This window comes from Theropithecus gelada, chromosome 2 (assembly GCF_003255815.1).
Source record: "Theropithecus gelada isolate Dixy chromosome 2, Tgel_1.0, whole genome shotgun sequence".
Classification (NCBI taxonomy): Eukaryota; Metazoa; Chordata; class Mammalia; order Primates; family Cercopithecidae; genus Theropithecus; species Theropithecus gelada.
In genome coordinates this window covers 39,551,628-39,573,011 of record NC_037669.1, presented here as the reverse complement: position 1 = coordinate 39,573,011, position 21,384 = coordinate 39,551,628, and the positions used below count along the sequence as shown (strand labels likewise).

Below are 21,384 nucleotides of genomic sequence, written 5' to 3'. Positions count from 1 at the left end.
TCAGTTGTGTTTCTTTGTGTATGTGTTCCTCATTTGCTCACATGGCTTTTTTCCCCCAAAGGGTATATATCAACAAATCTTGTAACATAAAGTGCTTATATTCTTATTAAAATGTCATTCTGGGAACTCTGGATATCTGTTGTCAGGAGAAAGCAGATACTGATCTCAACCAATGAAATCTCCAGAATTAGGTGAATAGAAGTAGAAAAAATAACCCTTTACCAATTCAGAATCAGTGTGGTAGCCATATCATCTCCTTCAACACTCTTTTTTTTTTTAAAAAAAACTTTCTTAAAGGTAAGAACAAGCCTTTAGTCTTATTATTTAAACCATTATTGTTTATTAGCTGTCTTTTGGAAAAGTCAGTTTAGATTTTGGATCAGATTAGGGTGATTTGGCTTGGAAGATCTCAACTGTTTGGCATTATAAATCTGTACATGGCTAGTTATATTTTAAAATAGACTAGGATTTTAAGTTTCGTGCCTACAGGTTAGATAGTTGTCTCTTAATTAGAAGCTGGCTTAGGCTGGAGACTGAATTGGGACTAAAAGTCACTAATCAAACAGCTCAGTGCTATGCCATGGTGATGTCTGGAGTTGAACAGAGTGTGATTTCCTTAGTATAGCAATCTTGTCATCCTTGTAGCTGCTGATGGGCTAATGAAGTATGGTCATATTCTGCTTGTAAAGTACATTGAGTCTAAAATCTCAAGAACAAAAGATACTGAGAACATAAGAGGATATGTAATGTTCATGTGTCATTGTGTGATGGAAAAAGTCTCTCCTTTATAAAATAAGGAGCTGAGTCGGATGATTCCTTAAGATTCTTTCCTAATTCATTAAGAGCATGGCTTTGATGTATGACAGACTTAGGTTCAATAGCTGACTATGTGACCTCAAGCAAGGGATAGCTTTTTTGGGTCTCTTTCTCAGCTGAAAAAAAAAACCAAAAAAAAAAAAAAAAAAACAGCAGGTATAGAAGTAATACCTAACTTACAGGATGGGAAGTACTAATTAAAAATGATGTATACACAGTATTTGGCACTGTTATTAGCATTCTCTTATTTTATTTTTATATTTTTATTTGAATATTCATTTGGATATACTTTAGTAAGCACTTTATGATTTACAGACATAATCTACATGAAGAATAGAATCTTGGACAATTAAGACAGGTATGAACCAACTTCCCACCCAATACAGATCTTTGGCATATGGTTATCCAAACTCTGCTTGAATATGTCCTGGAACTACAAAAAATAAAACAAAAAAATCAATAACCTTATCACCCGTTGTTGATTTCTAATATATACTAGTCCAGACTTTTTCTATGCCTTTATACATGTTTTAAAACAAAAATAAAATTTTTTCTGTGCTATATATATTTTAATGAAGTTACAACATTATCATGTTTTGCCCCTAATGTATTTTACCATCAGTGAGTATAGGTCTACGGTGTCATTTGTATTGACTATGTATAAATTCATCTGTGACTTAACCATAATTTAACCAATACCCTGTTTTTACTTTTTGCACATTTGGACATTCATTCATTAAACAAATACTTCATATAGAGTGTCTTCTGTATGTCAGATGCCATTCTAGGAATTGGATCTCAGTCTGGAACAGGATGTATGTCAGATAACCTAAATTCTGAAGTTTTGTTTTATTTTGTTGGTTGCTTTAATGGAAACATTATAAGGAAGAAATATCCTGAAATCCCACCAGTCTACAATAGAACCTCTCTTCAATAGCATTCTCTCTCTCTCCCTCCCTCCCTCCCTCTCTCTCTCTCTCTCTTTCCCTCCCTCTCTCCCTCCCTCCCTCCCTCCTCTCTCTGTGTGTGTGTGTGTGTATATACACCTTTTACTTTTTTTTTTTCTTTTGGCTACTCTGATAACACTGCAATAGAAGTCTCCTTATGGAAAGTCTTTACAAGTGTCCATTACTAATCACTCAGCTAAGGAGGGGCCAGAGGCCATGCATGTTTTCAAGGCTTTGAGTGACGACTGCCCCCAAATGATCTCTAGAAAAAAAAATACGCATTTGCACCTTAGTGTCTCAGAGCACTGATTTCCCTAATCTCTGAGCAACACAATTTTTTAAAACTTTTGCCAGTTTGGTATGCTTGCCTGATTTGTAAAGGACCTGAAAGCACCCTTTTTGGCCTCTGCAACACTTAAAAGTACATCTCACAAGACCCTCTGCCCACCCTTTCCTAGTGCTTGAGTCTTCCCAAAGATGATGTGCAGCATTTCCGTAATAATAAGAGGCATCACCACAGTAACTGGAAAAATGAAGAACTTGGCCTCCTAGTGGGTAACAACCACATTCTAATGCACCTCTTTGCTAAGCCTTTGCTCTTCGCAATAATGACTAAACTCAATGCGGATATATTCACACTATTCTTTCTAGTCCCCTCTTTGTCTAACCTTGAAATGTTTAACTTGAAGGTTGATGAAAACAGGATCATATCCTTAAGTAAGGCCTATCTTGGGATTACTACGTCTTTCACAGGTCTAATGTGATCTGTGATGTGATGGAAAAACCATGATCCTCATTTTACAGGTGAGTATAGGTGCTCAGAGAGGTTAAGAAAATCACCCTGATCCAATAGCTGGTAACCTGTGATGTAAGTTGAAGCCCAGTATTCTTTGGTGTACTAGTTATCCAGTATAAACATCATGTATTTGTAGTTATAAATTCATTTAATGCATACTTAGTGAAGGCCTGTTATTTGCAGGTAACAGCCCTAGTGTTGATAATTCATGTGTGAATCAGACATACTTTTTTCAAGATGAGAGGCTGTGTGATTCATCACTTGCTGAGGACATACTGTATGCCAACTATACAGAGTAGTAGTCAAAGAGTAGTAAGACATAGACTCTTCCCTCAGAGAGCTTATAGTCTAGTGGATATATATATATAAAAACCACAGAAATATAAAGTTGAATGCTCAGTGGTATGATGGATATTCCAAGATGCTTTCCTAAAGTGCATGTGTGATTATGCCCAGTATTTATTTCTTTAGGTATTAAAAAGTGCTAGATGTTCCGTCTGTGTTGATTATGGTGCTTTTGATAGCAAGTAATAGAAAATCCTCTTAAGGAAAACTCACATAGCTGGAAGTCCAGTTAGAGTCAGCTCTAAATGTGATGATATCATAGGATCACTAATTTCATCCAAGACTCAAGTTATTTTCATCTCAGAGCTTTCTCGTCCAGGACTGATGAAGCCCATCATGTGCTTTCTTGTTCAAGTGCAGCAGAAGAGAGGGAAACCATTTCCTGGGCATGGACTCTTAGTCCCTTTTCTAAAGTCTGATTGAGCCAAATTAGGTTATATGTATTTTTATGGACCAGTAATAGTTATCAACGGAATACGTTATGCTGATTGGCTTACACAAGATTCCCCACCTCCACCCCACCCCCGCTTAGATCCATGTGCAGGTTTGATATCTGGACAAAACAAATTCTGTCACAATTGAGGAAGAGGTAATTGGATATTGAATAGACAACTAGATTTCCACTGCACCATCTTGTTCACCTAACAGGTCACCCTGAACGGTCAAATTGAGTTTGTAGGAGGAATTCCTCTCGTAGTTTACTCAAACTTTAGAAAGAAAATTATTGGTAGAGCATAATTCTGATGTTCAGTTTTTATAGAATAAGACAATTAGCAGATGTTCAGAGAACTGTTCCCTGAAGAGTTGTCCTTAGGGAGATCTGAATTAGGATGCTTTCAAAAGCAAGCACTAGAATACCCAACTATGCTGACGCAAGCAATATAGAAAAGTAATTTATCTCCCTGTTAGGAAGTTTAGAAATTAAAAGCTCCAGGTTTGAGACAGTGGCTCAGTGGTGCTTTCAAGAACTTAGCCTTGGCCGAGTGTGGTGGTTCATGCCTGTAATCCCAGCACTTTGGGAGACCGAGGCCAGAGGATCTCTTGAATCCTGGAGTTCAAGACTGGCCTGAGCAATGCAGTGAGAACCTGTCGGTACAGAAAATAAAAACATTAGCTGGGCATGGTAGTACATGCCTGTAGTTTCAGTTACTTGGGAGGCTGAGGTGAGAAATCACTTGAACCCAGAGGACTGAGGCTGTGGTGAGCCGTGATTGCGCCACTGCATTCCAGCCTGGCTGACAAAGCAAGGCCCTGTCTTAAAAAAGCAAGCAAACAAAAAACCTAGGCTTGTTCTATTTTTCTGCTCTTTATCCTTCTCATCCTTAGGCATATCATATCTCATGACTATGGTAACTTCAAGCATTACATCATCACACAACTGTTCGAGCCTGGATGAAAGGTAGGCCTGCTGTCTATCAGGGAGTATGCTTTTTCCCAGAAGCTCCCCCACATACTTTCTCTTACATCTCATTGCTCACATGTCTCCTTTTGTGCCAGTCACTACCAAGGGGAATGAGATACTGTGCTTGGCTTCAACCAATCTTAGATCAGGCTCTGGCAACCTGGGGAAAAGCCCACCTTCCTTAACATATTGCCCAAGCAAAACTAGATTTGCATAAACTAAAGAAAAAGGGGAAATGGCTATGGAAGTCAACCAATAGTGTCTACTTAAGTTCAACTGGACACTGTGTGTCTAGACCATAAAATTATGCCTCTGTTTTATTTTAGTATCCATACTAGGAAAGTGTTAGCCTCAAGCTCAGTGTTTCTCAAACTGTATGTGGTGAAGAACCAGCTTTTTTCCCCTCAATTCATCACAGACCAACACCAGGAAAATGAAATAAACCCATACAGATTTTAAAATATACTATACAAACCCAGAATTTTTGTTCAAAGGCCATAGTTTCTCTGTGGGATTGCTATAAAAAATGTCTAAACTCACAATTTCTGTCCTTACCCCAGTGTGAACCAGCATGGACCAGTAACAAACAGTTTGAAGACCAGGCTGAGTTCATGACCACACTTGTTGACTCTGCTGACTTCACAAGCTGGCCCCAGCCTGCCTCACCTGACCCTTGTCTGCTGCTCCTTTTGTTCACCTACAACAAGCTGTTCTCTGTTACCAGAATATGCCACATATTTTGTTTCACTTCTGGAATTGACTTTATAATCTGTTCTTTCTTCTTGGAATGCCCTCCTCTAGCTGGGGAAAATTTTTTAGACCAGATTAAAAGTCACCTTCCCTGTGATGTTTTCTCATGAAAAAAATATTTTTTTAAGAGACAGGGGTCTCACTACGTTACCTAGGCTGGTCTCAAACTCCTGGGCACAAGTGGTCCTCCCACCTCAGCTTCCCAAAATACTAGGATTACAGACATGAGCCATCACGCCCCAACCTCATGAATTTTAGTTAGGTTATGGCAGTATAGTAAAAGTCCCTATGCATTAAATTATTTGCTCCCTCATCAGTGTTTTTTCTTTGAATCCTAGGTATACTTGTTTTATTGGATTATAGTTTCTGGGTCAGTATCCAGGATAGACTGAAAGTTTCTTGAAGTGATAATTATCTTATTCATCTTTATATCCCCTGTTCTTGGAACACATAGTTTGTCCTGAATAAATACCTACTGAACTGAATCAACTCAACAAATGAGAAAACTCCTGTTTCTTTCCCTTTTTCTTTCCCAGATGTTTATTGTGTTCTACCTTCATGTTTGTGTATTTCCTTGTAAGAACATACCATTTTGACAGATAATACATTTTTTCTTTCCTTTTCTATCAGATCTGGACTTAAACAAGACACAACTTTTCATTGTTGTGTTCTAATCACAGGTCCTATCCTGTGGGCATCAGTTTCACTATTACTGCAGGCCACGTGTGGGGTTTTTGCACCCATGATTCTCTGACATGTATGCCACCCTAGCAACATACTCAGATTTCCAGCAGCAATAGATGAGCTTGTATATGCAGATATGTAAACTCCCAAAAGTACCTGGTAGGATGCTATTAATATATTGTAGAGAATATACAATTCAAATACACACTGACCTGGGCTTTAATCCTTATTCACAGACTGACTAGCTTTGTGGCCTTGGGCAAGTTCCTTAGCCTCTCTAAGCCTGCTTCTTTTATTAAAACAAAAAATAGGTATAGTAAGATAACATGAGAAAACAATAGTTTCTTGGTAAATGTTAGTCCCCTCTGCTGAGACAGCACATACGTGGATTGGCAGGAAAGCAGGTTGAGTGCAGTCTGGGCAGCAGGACAAGTGAACCATAGAGTTAATGGGTCTGCCTGTCTCTTTAATGGGTCAGGGCCAACCTCTTTGGCGGGTCTCCTGAGAAAGATGAGCTGCTTTAAAATTCTATCTTGGGCAGAGCCTTGGTTGCTTCTCCATTTCTGTGCTTCTGACTTCCCTGCTTACAGCTGGCAGGGACAGCTACTCTGGAAGCTCAGGGCCTGCATGTCTGTGGTAGAAGGATGAGCAGCTGCTGCTTGTTAAAGTAGGGGGGTTGTTTGGGAGGCAGGCAAGTGACATAAAAACAGTATATGGAAATCCCCAAACCCCACTGTTCAAATGACTTCAGGGGTCCAAATCATGTCCATGAAGTGGACTCAATGACATTTCTTCTCCAGACACTCCAGCTCTTTCCTTTACTGATTTTTTTCCTCTTAACTTTAGAAAGGAGGAAATACGGTATATATTTGTTGGTCAGATGATTTTAATTAGGTTGAGAAAAAAATGGCTTCCTTCAACATGCCGTGCATTTTCATACTTCTGTGCCCGTGCTTCTGCTGTTCTTGCCACTAGAAATGCTGTTCTCCCTCTACCTGCCTGGTGAATTCAACCTCTAAACCTTAAATTAGAGGCCAGCCCTTCTTTGCATCTTCCCTCCCTGATGCCACCCTTCTTTCTAGGCTGCCACCATCCTTCAAACTTAACTTGGTTGTTGCGCTTCACACACTGAACTGCCTTTGTTTTTTGAGGTCTCTTTACCCTAACGGTGAAAGTTTCTCTTGAGGATTTTTGATCCCCAAGTGCTTAGCTCATAAAAGGCACTCAATAAATATTTGTTGAGTGAAAACATCCATATTTGACAATTTCTCATTTCTCTTAAATTTTTATCAAGTTATAACAGCATAGTAAAAGTCCTTATGGATTGAGTGCTTGATTAGTTCTGGGAGGTTACTGAGCGCCCCACCTGCACTTCAGGGGCAATAGGAGTAACGGTAGTAAGTACTGACCTAGCAGCAGGAAGAATCAAGGAGTCATTTGGAATCCATAGAGTCATTCTTTCTCCCTTTCTTCCCTCCCTCCCTCCCTCCCTCCCTCCCTCCCTCCCTCCCTCCCTCCCTTCCTTCCTTCCTTCCTTCCTTCCTTCCTTCCTTCCTTCCTTCCTTCCTTCCTTGACAGAATCTCGCTCTGTCACCCAGGCTGGAATGCAGTGGCAAAATTTTGGGTCACCACAGCCTCTGCCTCCCAGGTTCAAGAGATTCTCGTGCCTCAGCCTCCCCAGTAGCTGAAACTACAGGCACCTGCCACCACGCCCAGCTAATTTTTATATTTTTAGTAGAGACAGGGTTTCCACCATGTTGGCCAGGCTGGTCTCAAACTCCTGACCTCAGGTGATCCACCCGCCTTGGCCTCCCAAAGTGTGGGATTACAGGCGTGAGCCACTGCGCCCAGCCAACATTTCTTAGCTTAATGTTTGCATACTCCAGCTTTATCTCTTGGCAGCCCAAAGTAGATTCCTGGGTTCAACCAGAAGTTCCTTGAAAATTGTCAGACTTCATAGAAGTGTGGAGTTGGGAGTCATGGATCTAGTACTGTACTTCCACTTACTGGCAAACCCCTTGGGACAGAGTATTAAGTTTGATAGACTTGGGTTCAAATCCTGGCTCTGCCACTTACTATCTGTGGAAGCTTGTTACCTCTCTGAGCCTCAGTTTCTTCTAGATCGAGAAGGAGAATAGTATTTATTTTGAAGGGTTGTTGTCACAACTAACTTATAAGTGTATAAAATGCCTAATCTAGGTTTGGTACTTCATGGGTGTTTAATAGGTGGGAATTATAACTTGGAAACACTGGAGTGGGTGGGATGATGATCTGGGCAATGTATTATTATTTGTTTACTATTACCAGATCCAGATATATGCAGGGGAAAGCCAGCTTAGAATTCAAAAAGCCGCTTTACATAGCTACTTTTGCTAAATGGATGTCAAATAAATATGTAATGATACTTGCAGTGTGACTTAATAAAGGCCTTCAGGGGTTTTCCCAGCTTTCACTGTTAGGACTTTTTCTGATAATAGTCCCACACTTTCCTACTCTGATGTGTCCTCACTCAGGAGCACTGTCTGGCTCTCCCCACAGGGAGCTGGGGACAGTTTCCTACCTGAAGCGTTGAGGTGAATTCTGTGCTCACTTTTCCTTTCTCTCTCCTTGTCTGCCTCTCTCACCCTGAGGTCTTATCTCGTCCTCTGGGAGGTATGTTAAGTGCTCTGCCAGGCTGTCTGTGCCTGGCCTGTTTTTTCTCACTGCCAGTACCTCTTGGATTCCAATTCCAAACATGGTATCCATCTGGGGTCACCCTTTCTTCCGGTGCCAAGAGAGAACACATTCCAAATGGAACACAAGTGTGCCTCCCATGCTGGCTCTTCTCATTCTGCTTGGGAAAAACAGAGAGCAGGATGTGGCCGCGTCATCCCACACTGCCGGGCTTTTCGGTCCTGTAGTGCTACTTTCCCTGGGGACTATTTAGGTTTTTCTGCTAAGAACCAAATTTGAAGACTGTCCCAAGAAACCTGGAACCAAGGAAGTTTGCCAGAGCTCTGCAGGGAGAGCCAGAGCCTTGCTGAGGCGGGGGTGGGGGGGCGGGGAGGGGGAGAGGTTGGGGGAGAGGGGAGATGGAGAGTGGGCGCGCTTTTGATTTCCCTGTGCGTGGTTGGGGGAGAGGAGAGAGAGAGAGAGAGAGATTTTAAAATTCTCCATGAAGTATACTATGTTCCATCACTCCTTCCCAAAGCCACTGGAAGCATTCCTTCTAGGAAAGGTGGAGTTGGTGGCGAGAAGCTGGAGGTGAGAAGAGCCCTGAACGGACAGATTCATTCATTTTCTGAATTTCCTATGTGAGGACGTATTAGAGCCCAGTGAGGCTTTGAGAGGCCCAAAGATGAGCGCCAACAGCAGCAGAGCGGGCCAGCTTCTCTTGCAGGCTTCAGCGTGCATTAGCTGGAAGCAGGATGTGGAAGGGGCTGTCTACCATTTAGCCAACTGCCTCTTACTCCTGGGCTTCATGGGGGGCAGTGGGGTGTATGGATGCTTCTATTTTTTTGGCTTCCTGAGTGCAGGTTACCTGTGCTGTGTGCTGTGGGGCTGGTTCAGTGCCTGTGGCCTGGACATTGTTCTTTGGAGCTTCCTGCTAGCTGTGGTCTGCCTGCTCCAGCTGGCACACCTGGTATACCGCCTGCGTGAGGACACCCTCGCTGAGGAGTTTGACCTCCTCTACAAGACGCTGTGCCTGCCCCTGCAGGTGCCCCTACAGACATACAAGGAGATTGTTCACTGCTGCGAGAAGCAGGTCTTAACTCTGGCCACTGAACAGACCTATGCCGTGGAGGGTGAGACACCCATCAACCGCCTGTCCCTGCTGCTCTCTGGCCGGTAAGCTACTCTGTCCATTGCCCAGAATTTCTTTCCCCCGCCCACACTTCTCATTTCCTAGTGTGTCCCTTTCCATTTCATGTCCCATTCCATTGAGGGAAGGATGTGACAAGTCAAACAAACCAAAATAGATTTTTCTAAGAGTGGGGTTGCTTCCTCTTTCTTGGCATTTTCCAAGAAGGAACCAGTTGGTGAGGCATCTTGGTTGGCAAGAATGGTTGTGTGCGCCCTTGCTGCTGGAAGGTGTGCAGTGTGTGTGTCTTGCGCCTGGGCCTTAAAGAACCCCTCTACCACCACCACACACGTATCAGTGTGTCATGCCTAAGCTGCAGCAGTATCTCTGTAAGCTTTGAAAAACTAACATTTCAGTAAGGTTAATCTGTTCCTTATTCAAATTCAACATTTGCTAAGTACCAACTATATTCAGGGAACAATGCTAGAAATGGGAGATCAGGGAAGGGGGGTGGTTCTCATAATCCCTGTTCCCTGCCAAGGCATCGAGGAAACAGCCCCACTTGTGTTTGGGGTACCTGTATGCAGCCAGGTAGGGAGAGTGAATACCCCTTGCCCACCTTTCCATTTCCAGTTGTTCTATTGAGGCTCTTGCAAACTAAGAAGTCAAGTACAGTACTGTTAATCTGAAGGCCTAACAATGGGAGAAGAGAAGTGATGCTTATGCTGATCTCATTAAGGCTTGTGTGGAAGCACCGCCTCTTTTGGAGAAGGCTGACAGTCGGATATGGGCAGAGATGGTCTTAGTCAGGATCAGTGTATGCCCAGTCAACCTGGATGTGAATGTTGGGCACGGATATCTTCTGAGAAAATATCACGGGGCTCTGTGCTACACACTTAGTAGGTAATTGTGGATTTTTTTGATACTGCCCTAGTGGCTCTTGAGCCCCAAAACCCCCACTCCACCAGCTTTCTTGAGACCGGGAGAATGTGGTAGAAAAGGTAAGATGGCAATTAGAAGGCTCCAATTCCAAGAAAAAACAAATCGAATCCAGATAATACTGCCAACCACACAATGGGGGAAAAACGTTTGACAATGATGCTAATTGTACTACAACTACCACTAATAGTAATAATACACGTTTATGTATTCATTTATAGAACCTGAAATATCATGTATATATGTTTTGATTTTGTTTGAACTCAGAGGTCCTGGGTTGAATGAACTATGAGGGGAGACATTTTGTGGGGGTACATTTCATTTCATTTATTGGTGAACTGATAGTGTAAACCAATGTGATTATTTCTAAACAAATATAAGTGTAAATACAAATACATATAACTATTGCCAAAATGTTTGAACCTATAGTTCCATGCTTAAAGACAATTTAGGGAACTTGCTCATTCATGAGACCCATGACGTTGTAACTCGTCTGTTCAAAGGAGGAAATTGAGACCAGCAGAAGTGCTTCCTCCAGTGTAGGGTGCTCATTTGCTGGAAGCATGTAGGGTTACTGTAGAGTTCAGGTAGGACAGATTTACTGTGGACTTGTATAAGATCACTTCCCAGTGAAGGGGAGAGGGGGGCTTGCCCTTGGTGTAGCTTTTCCTGGTATACTTAGCATCAAAAGGCCGAGTCAGAAATTAGACAATTTTGATTTTTTTTCTTGCCTTTCAAGGTTTGGAGTAAGAGTTTTGTTATCTTTCAATGTCACCCTGTCTCAGCTTTGCTGAGTTGGACATAGGGGAAAAGGCTTCTAGTCTATGACTGGGCTCTAGTTTTAAAGGAGAATCGCTGAACCCTGGGCTGGTTGCAGTAAGGGAGCAAACATCTCCAAGCAGCAGACAAGAACTTTGTGCCAGGAGGTGGGGACTCTTGTGCAGACTTCCTGATCTCACATGCACACTGTTCTCTAGAGTCCTTCACTCAAACTTCAGAAGTCATTTTGTTTTATTTTAATAAAGGAAACCAATCTAAACCAATCTCTTTCAAAACTCAGAGAGGCAAAGTGACTTCCTCAAAGTCTGTCTCCCTGTTAAGCAGAGCTTAACTTAGACAGTTTCTCTCATATAAAATTCAAAACACAAACTTCCATATATACAACCCCCTGAGCAGGCAACTAACTATCTAAGCTATTCATATAGGAGAAGATCATCCATCATCCAGTAGATCAAGAAGGAAGAAGAGACAGATGATAAAGGGCACAGCATTCCAATTAAAATGGCTTCAGCGAGCCATGAAGACCATTAGACACTATCTACACTCTATAGTCATCACTCTTTGGTGGCTTGCCTGGGTGGCTGAAATCGCCTAAGGATCTGACAGGTGCTGCAGCAGCACCATTCTCTTCTGCTGTCTTCCTTTCCTAGGGAAGCTTTTCACTGAGGTTTTGATCCCCTTTTATTGTGACACAAGTGTGTTTGTTCCTTGGTTTCCTTTGTTGATTTATTCATCCTTCCTTTCTTGTTTCCTTCTTTCCTTGTTTTCCCCCTTCCATACATATTTATTCAGAGTGTTCCTGTCTTCCAGTTTTAGGTTGTCAGATAATAAGTGCAATCGTTTTTTAATTGGTCATGATCTTTGGTAATTTGTACACACGCATATATACCTAGGCATTCATTGAAAGGAAGGCTCAGGAGTGCTGATATCCCATTGGCCAGGACTTATCACATGCCTATGCCTAGCAGTCAGGGAAGTAGAGAAATGTTGATTTTTGCTCTGCAGTCATGTGTCCAGTTAAAATCTAGCACCATTAAGGAAGAGAAGAAAGCAGCTACTGGAGAACAGACTGCCACACTGGATTTCCCAGGTCTTTGTTCATCCCCATGTTTATCTGCTTCTCAATACCCTTTGCATCCCTCAAAATTCAGTTCAACTGTCATCTCCTTCAAGAAGTCTGCTGCCCAAAGAGAACCAATCTCTCTCCCTCCTTTGTTACTGTTCCACAATAGCACCTATCACATTGACTTACAGTCAGTTATTTATGTGCCTGTGACTTCCACTAAATTGTGAAATCCTCAAAGACAAAGACCAGATTGTATCCATCTCTGCATTCCCAGATCTCCAGGAACATGGGAGATGCTCCATGAATGTCTGTTTAGCCAATAAATCTCCAGAAATAATGGAGGGATATTTCCACCAAATGAACAAGGTGTACCTTAGAGATCTTTTTCATCTTCCCCCTTTGCCTAATAGAGGCACCCCATTGTCCGATATAACTCACTTTAGAAGAGAGGTTAAAGATGGAACTCTTAAGTTTTCTGGGCAGTGGTTGAGAGGGAAGGATAAAGCCCATACTGGATTCTAATCTTTTTCCAGATGTGGCATCACATCTGAAATACATTCCCTGTCCTCAGGCATCGTCATACAGCCACAAGCGTACAAAGGCAGCAAGCAGCAATAGTAAGGCTCCTAACCCCATAAGTTGTGAAACCAAGCCTGGGGTCATGGGCCAGTCAAGAGCAATTGTTTAACCTGTTGGTAGTGTGGAATAAGAATATTCATAAAATTAAAGTGAATATATTAATTAGGATTTCTGGCTGCAGACAGAAACCCACTCTAGCCAGCAGAAGGGTGTGGGGGCTGGAAAGGTCTTTATTTAAAAAGATACAAGGATTTCTCATGAAACTCAAGGAAAGACATGCACCTGAGCCTCAGGTAGTACTAGAAACAAGAACGTGTCCTACTAGGACATTTTATGTGATTTCAAGTCTATTTTCTCTATAGCCAGTTGGGACCCATGCTCTTCAAAGTCTGAGTTATGTGTCAAAAAAAATTTTTTTTTAGTTCCTTCAGGGAGGAGTATGTTAGTTTTGTTAATGTCTGATAATTGTCCCCATCCAAGGCATGATTTACATTCAATTCCATTTCCAAATTCGCAGGGAAGGAGTTTGATTGGCTCAGCTTGAGTTAGGTGTTCACCCTAGGACCATCAACTGGATAGGGTGCGTAGGATCTCATTGTCTAAAGAAACAAGCTATTATTGTCCCCTGTGGTTAGAGAGGTCAGGGAAGGGATCATGCTGGGAGAGTCCACTACCATCTACCCAAAGCTCTAGTAATAGGGTGGCAACACGGTGTTGTGCCAAGAACATAGAATTTTGGTTCTGCCACTTGATCGCTATGTAAACTTAAGCTCGCCACTCAACCCTTCTAAGCACCAGTTTCCTTAGCTATAAAATACAGAAAAGGATAATCTACCTTGAGGTGTTGTGAACATTATATAAGAGAACACTGGTAAAGTGTCTAGCAGAGTCTGGCATATACTGGACTTGCCACTTCCTTCAAAGTCTACAAAGTGGTTAAATGTAAGCATGGATCTTCACGTAGCTAATGGGAAGGAAGAAAGGAGAATCTGTGGGGCAGTGGCATCCAACAGAGCTTTCTGTGATGACGGAAATGTTCTAGATCTGTGTTGTACAACATGGTAGTCACAGGCCATATGTGGCTGTTGAGCACCTATAATGTAATTAGGTAAGGAACTGAATTTTTAATTTTATTTAATTTTAATTAGTGTAAATGTAAACTTAAATAGGCAGCAGCGTTCTTTTCTCTTTTTTTGAGACAGAATTTTGCTCTTTTGCCCAGGCTGGAGTGCAGTGGTGTGATCTCGGCTCACTGCCACCTCTGCCCCCGAGTTCAAGTGATTCTCCTGCCTCAGCCTCCTAAGTAGCTGGGATTGCAGACACTCACCACCATGCCTGGCTAATTTTTGTACTTTTAGTAGAGGTGGGGTTTCACCATCTTGGCCAGGCTGGTCGCGAACTCCTGACCTCAGGTGATCCACCTGCCTCGGCCTCCCAAAGTGCTGGGACTACAGGTGTGAGCCACTACACCGGGTCAGCAGCAGAGTTCTTGAGCAGTAGTTTCCATCCTGGCTACACATTAGAATCACTGGGGAGATGTAAATACTAATAATATCCAGATCCTACCTAGAGAGATTCTTGTTTCATTGCTCTGGGATAAGGCCCAAGCCTAGGTGCTTTTTTAAAAGCTTCCCTGGGGCTTCTACTCTGCAGCCTGAAATTGAGAACCACCAGTAAGGAGAAGGAGGAGGAAAATGAGGGTTCAGGAAGTCTCAATGGGTTCCATTTCTGAACTATTTGCATGCAGTAACTAGGCTGGCTAGTCTAGCTTTGGGTTTTGCCATGCTTTAGGCAAAGTATTTCTACAGGAAGATTCGTGTTAATCAGCGACACCTAACTTCAGAATAGATGACTTGGAGAGCCATTTTCCTTTTCCCACATGATCTCTTCTCTTCCCTTGCCAGGGTTCGTGTGAGCCAGGATGGGCAGTTTCTGCACTACATCTTTCCATACCAGTTCATGGACTCTCCTGAGTGGGAATCACTACAGCCTTCTGAGGAGGGGGTGTTCCAGGTAACAGGGAGCCCCGTGGCAGCACCGCCTCACCCCGTCCCGCTGTAGCCCAGCAGTATCCGTGCCTCCATGTTTCCCCTCTCACATCTGCCCTTTGCACCACTGCCAGTGTAAAGCTATAGGCCGGGGCACTCTTCCTCTGTGAAAAGAGTTCCTGGGCTCCTAGCCATAGGTGAGGCAGGGTAGGAAGATACTGGCCCCTGGGTAGACCATGTTACTTGAATGCTTAAACTCTTCTGGAAGACCCTAGTGCCACAAGATAAAAACCCACACTCCTTACAGGGTAACTTAACCCTTTTAGTGCTCTCTAGCCACATTCCCAGCTCTCCCTCCTTCATATTTTTTGCTCATACTAGCCATGCTGAACCACTAGTCCTTACCTAAACACATCACATTGTTTTGCATCTCTGTGCCTTGGCCCCTACTCTCCCCTCTGAAATGGATTTCCCTTTCTAGATGAGACCACAGCACCTCACTTCCTCTGTGAAAACTGCCCGAATTGACCTCACCAACATCCACCCCACAGCCTAGTGCTCCGGTGTGCCTGTTCTAGTCCTTTTACTTATGCTAACTGGTGCACATCTTGCTCTCTGTTCTAATAATCTGGTCTCCTTTCTGTCTTCTGTACCGTGAACTCCTTGAAGTAAAAATCTAGGCTTTTCCTTCTCTGTTCCCAGACTCTAAAGGAAAGTACCTGGAGCACAGCAGCTGTTCAGTAAAGAATTGCTGGCTGGGTGTGGTGGCTCACACTTGTAATCCCAGCACTTTGGGAGGCTGAGACGGGAGGATCACGAGGTCAGGAGATCGAGACCATCCTGGCTAACACAATAAAACCCCATCTCTACTAAAAATACAAAAAAATAGCTGGGCGTGGTGGTGGGTGCCTGTAGTCCCAGCTACTCAGGAGGCTGAGGCAGGAGAATGGCGTGAACCCGGGAGGCGGAGCTTGCAGTGAGCTGAGATTTCACCACTGCACTCCAACCTGGGTGACAGAACAAGACTCTGTCTCAAAAAAAAAAAAAAAAATTGCTGAACTGGTTTGGGCAGCTGATGTCCCAGAGGACTCCATGGGGCATTCACATACATGCTTCAATGCAGGTGCCTGGCTGCCTGGCCCCTACTCTTCTTATCTCTGCCAATCCCTCAGGCTTTGGTCACTTTCTCTTTAGCTCTCACTTATTGAATGGCTAGCATGTGGCAGGCACTACATATCATATTGCCTCATTGGTTCTCACAACAACTCTATGGGTTGAATATGATTATTACCCCATTTAACAACTGAGGAAACTAATGCCCAAAAACATCAAGTAATTTGCCCAGGGTCTTCAGCTAGAAAGTGACAAAGCCAAGTTGCCTGGATCTACCATTTCTGTTCTTTATTAAAATGGGAGGGTCACCAGAAGAGTGGAGTTTACACACACATGCACACACACACACACGCATGCACACACATGCACACACACTCACTCACCCCTTTAAGGACTCCCCTGCCTGGATAGTTTGCTGGAACTGGAAACACTGGGTTCCATGTGTCTCCTACTACTTTTATCAGGGAGTCCCTCAAACCAACATATGAGCCAACCCCGGAACAGACACACACAGGCATTGCTACCTGGCAGGGCCTGCTTCCGCCCCCACCCTGACACTTAGCTCTGTGATAATAATGGAGCCTGAGAGGCAGTCCTGATCCCACTGCCAGGGCACACAGCCGCAGATCCACTTCCATCATGTTCCTACCCTGACCTCCCTCCACACACCCTCTCTAACTAGCCCAGAAACCTTCTTCAGGAACTCTCTCAGGCACATGAGAACCTCTAGGAGGGCTGAGTCAGGACGTGAGCCAGCTGGACCGGGGCTCTTTCTGACACTGACACGGAGGAACAGGTGGTAGGTAAGCCGGGTGTCCTCCCCTAAGTTACGCTCAAGAGGAAGGGCTGTAACCCCACATGGCCTCTCAGCCTGGAATGTAGGTGCGGTCATATTCCTCCATTTATATTTTTAGTGTGCACCTCCTTTGGGACCAATGAGAGCCACACATTTGCTATTGGCTGTGTAAAGTCCCATTTCCTCTTTGCAAATGTCAAGTGTTATCTTAAGTTAGAGTTCATCCTGTCCTTGCCTTTTGCAATTACATAGTCTTTGTTGACTGAGAGCAATCCACAGTGACAGCCTAAATTACAATTCACATTGTACTTAATACAAATCAATCAGCATTCCACCACACCTCTCAACAATTCAATTAAGTCAGAATGCATTGTGTGTTCAGCACTGTGACACTCATTAGTCACCGAGAACACAGCACAGGAGGGATCACACAGACATCATCACTGTTTTTCTAATTTGCATCCTATCTTACTGGACTTAAGTCCTATTTACATAGGTTATCTCATTTACTTCATTCAACCATCCTGGCCAACATGGTGAAACCCCATCTCTACTAAAAATACAAAAATCAGCCAGGCACAGTGGCAGGTGCCTATAATCCCAGCTACTTGAGAGGCTGAGGCAGGAGAATTGCTTGAACCCAGGAACTGGAGATTGCAGTGAGCCGAGATCACGCCACTGTATTCCAGCCTGGGTGACAGAGCAAGACTTCGTCTCCAGTGGGGAGAGGAGGGGAGGAAAGTGACATTAGGTTGTTTTGCAATATACAACATTGGCTGTCTTCCCTTGATTCGTTTATTCACTTCAGTTATATTTATTGAAAACTTAGTATGTACCAGGCACTGTTAAAAGGGCTTGAAATATATCAGTGAACAGAACAGATGAAGATCCCTCCCCTCATGAAATTTACATTCTCATAAGGGAGTCAAAAAGCCATAGGCATAATGAATAAGTAAATTATATAATATGTTAGAGGACAATAACTGCTAGTTAAAAAAAAAGAAACCCTAGAGTAGTATAAGGGAGATATGGTTGCAATTTTAAATAGGGTGGTCATGGAAATCCTTGTTAAGCAGGTAACATTTGAGCAAAAACCTGAGAGAGGTGACAGGTGAGGTCTGTGAATATCTGGGAAAAGCATATCAGACAGAGGAAAGAGCCAGTGCAACGGCCCTGAGGTGGGGCCAGTGGTGTTTGACTCACAGAAAGGAGGACAGTGGACCTGGAATGGAGAGAGGAAGGGGAGGGAATAGCAGGACAGAAAGTTGGAGAGGTGATGAGGTAGCAAGATTATGTAGGGCCATAGCATATATTGTCTTGATACAGCCAAAAGGATTTTCTAAAGGGTTGGATATAGTATGTGAGAGAAAGAAGATCAAGGAAGACTCTAAGGCTTTTGGCCTGAGCAACTGGACGGGTGGTGTTGCTGTCATCTGAGATAAAGAAAGCTGCAGGTACAGCTGCTTTCGGGGGACTAGGAAGTTCAGTGTTTGATGATCTGTGGACATTTGGATGGAGATGCTACATAGGCAACTGGATATTTAAGTCTGGAATTCAGGAATGAGATCTGGGCCTGAGATATAAATTTGGGAGTTGGTTGTATACAGATGATATTTAAAGCCATTGGATAGGATGAGCTCACCAAGTGAGTGAGTGTGGATGGAAGAGGGAATGGTTCAAGAGGGGAGTCCTGGGATACTTTAGTGGTAAGAAGTTGGAGAGAAAAGGAGAAAGCAGCAAAGGAACTTGAAAAGGAACAATCATGAGATTGGACCAGGAGTGTATGGCATCCTGGCAACCAAGAAAAGAAGGTGTATTAAAGAGGAGGGGGAAATTGATGGATGCCATGAAAAGTGACCATCAGACTCAGCAGCTTAGAGGTCATTGGTGACCTTAACAGGAACAGTCTTTGTGGACTGCTAGGGACAAAGTCTTATCGGTTTAAGAGAGTGAGAAGAGAGGAATTGGAGACAGTAAGTATAAACAGGTTTTTTTTTCTTTATGAGCTTTGCTAAAAAGGGAAGCAAATTAGTGGAGTGATAGCTAGTCAGGGAAATGAGGTCAAGAAAAAGAATTTTTATTTGTACAGTTTTGTTTTATTTTAAGATGGAAGAAGTAACAGCATATTTCTTAGAAGGTTCACAGTCTTTGTGTTGGCTTTAAGGACATTATTTACATTCAGCTTAGCTCTTGCCCAAACACACCTGCTTCATATTTGGTACTCATTTCTTGTTTGGGAATTGTTCATAAGTACATCTAAGGTATAGGCTATGGCAGATTGTGACGACTGTTTGCTGAACTATTAGTCATGGACAGATTGTATTATTTTCAGAATTATTTCTCATGAGGCAAGAGAGATTAAGTAATTTATCTGACATCATACAACTGATAGAGGTAAAGTTGAAACATGAAACCACTTCTGGCCTCGATAACGTAGTTTACGTCCTGATTGCAGCGCTAACAATTAGTGGGGAAAAGTTGAGAGGAAGAAATGAATAAAGGATGTGGGGGAGGGGTATAGCAGAAAGGAAGGAAGAGGAGGTTAGTGGGAGATCTGGTAGGCAATGCAGGAATGAAAAGGATTATATATAATCTCTAATAAAGAATGTTTGGAAAGCTAACCTACCTTCAATTTGACAATTCATATAAACTACTTAACACAATGCCTGGCACCTCTTGACAAATGTTAGCTGCTAACATCATTATCATCATTTCCACTGTCTCCATCCACAAAAATACATCATGAACTCTGCCAGCCCAAAGTATTAGGGTCAATTAGATTATTAAAAATTGTGTGATTCTGCACCTTTTCCTGCACTGTCCTAAGCATGTTTCCATTCTAACCCCAGCTTTACCACTCATCATTATTGTAACAAGGATTTATCACGCATCTGCTGCATGCCAGGCACATGTTATTGTTTATTTCCCATGCAAATGTAATTTAGCTTTGCATCATGGGCACATAATGAGTGCTCAGAAATTCCTAGATGAATAAACAAATGGAGAATGGGATGCCCTTTGATTTTCTGTCCTTTAGAGTTTGTCTTCCTCTACGCCCTTTTTTCTGATTTCAGTCATCAGATCCTTTTGGTTACTTGAAGTGGCCAAGTTAAAAGCAATTTCATGGACCCAAATCCCAGGCCCATGCTTCATCCACATGATGTAGCTTGGCATACCTCATCAGAAGCTTTTTCTCAAACTGAACTTTCCAGCTCTTTTTGTGTCCCTACCCCAATATTTTATCCTTCCTCAGTCTTAACATGAATAGTTGTCAGCATTTCAACCACTCTTCAGAGCACCAGAAGGCCCTTTCTTTCTCTATCTCAAAATCATAAGACTCAGAACCTTCTGCAGTCACTAGTACCATTAGCCATGGAACCACAGAATTGGAGCTGAGGAAAATGGGTGAGGAACCTGAGGCTCCAGGAAGTGATGGGTGAGTGAGTGAATGGCTGATCCCAGGGCTCCTGATACTAGACACCCCCATATCAGTGCACACAAGTGAAAGTCATCTACTAGACCTCCTCCAGGCAAGGTCATAGAGGGGTACTCCCACACAGCTTCTTCAGTACAAGTACAGCTATTTTCCAAGTGACTGTATGGTGTCTGTGCTCAGCATGGACACATTTTCTAGTTTAAACCTTTACTGTCTGCTTCTGACCCCTCTCAGGTCACTCTGACTGCTGAGACCTCATGTAGCTACATTTCCTGGCCCCGGAAAAGTCTCCATCTTCTTCTGACCAAAGAGCGATACATCTCCTGCCTCTTCTCGGCTCTGCTGGGTTATGACATCTCAGAGAAGCTCTACACTCTTAATGACAAGCTCTTTGCTAAGTTTGGGCTGCGCTTTGACATCCGCCTTCCCAGCCTCTACCATGTCCTAGGTCCCACTGCTGCAGATGCAGGACCAGAGTCCGAGAAGGGTGATGAGGAAGCCTGTGAGCCAGCTGCGTCCCCTCCTCAGGCCACACCAACTTCTCTCCAGCAAACACCTCCTTGTTCTCCCCCTCCAGCTGCCACCAACTTTCCTGCACCTCCTTCCCGGGCCAGGTTGTCCAGGCCAGACAGCAGCATCCTGGGTGAGGACTCCACCAGTCTGGTGCTGGAGGATTTTGAGGAGGTGTCAGGATCAGAATCATTTATGGATTATAGGAGTGATGGGGAGTACATGAGGTGAAGGGAGAACTAACATGGGCACAGCCACCGGCTCAGGATCCTATGTAAGTACTCAGAAGGCAGCTGCCGCACATTCCTGTCAACGGCTGGCCTTAACTCAGCTTGTTAGGGCCAAAAAAAAAAAAAAAAAAAAAAAAAAATCATTTGTGGAATATCTCCTCTTAGAGGACTCACAGAAAGTGGCATTAACCCAACTTTGCAGATAGCAACTCACTCCGGGTGCATGCAAGGCATGAAGGGATTTTAAAAACTCATTCATTATTAACTGTGATTGCATTTTGGAAAGTGGGCTGGTTGATATGTTGAGCCAGGAAGGTAGATTGCTAAGCATTTTTGCAAGTTTGTTCTAATAGCTGAGGCCACAGCTGGAGTTAAAGGGGCTTTTTTTTTTTTTTTTTTTTTTTTTTTTTTTTTTTTTTTCGCTGT

The 21,384-nt window shown here is 43.1% G+C and overlaps 1 protein-coding gene across 1 annotated transcript in view; it reads left to right on the top strand.

Annotated features, from left to right (window-relative positions):
- Positions 1 to 21,384, top strand: part of POPDC2 (popeye domain containing 2) — a 35,816-nt gene that overhangs the window by 7,927 nt on the left and 6,505 nt on the right. The window contains exons 3-6 of the mRNA XM_025377195.1: positions 2,568 to 2,631; positions 8,931 to 9,568; positions 14,790 to 14,898; positions 20,453 to 20,861. Coding sequence (XP_025232980.1) covers positions 9,078 to 9,568; positions 14,790 to 14,898; positions 20,453 to 20,861 — 1,009 coding nt within the window. The 5' untranslated portion in view covers positions 2,568 to 2,631; positions 8,931 to 9,077. The remainder of the gene's footprint in view (positions 1 to 2,567; positions 2,632 to 8,930; positions 9,569 to 14,789; positions 14,899 to 20,452; positions 20,862 to 21,384) is intronic.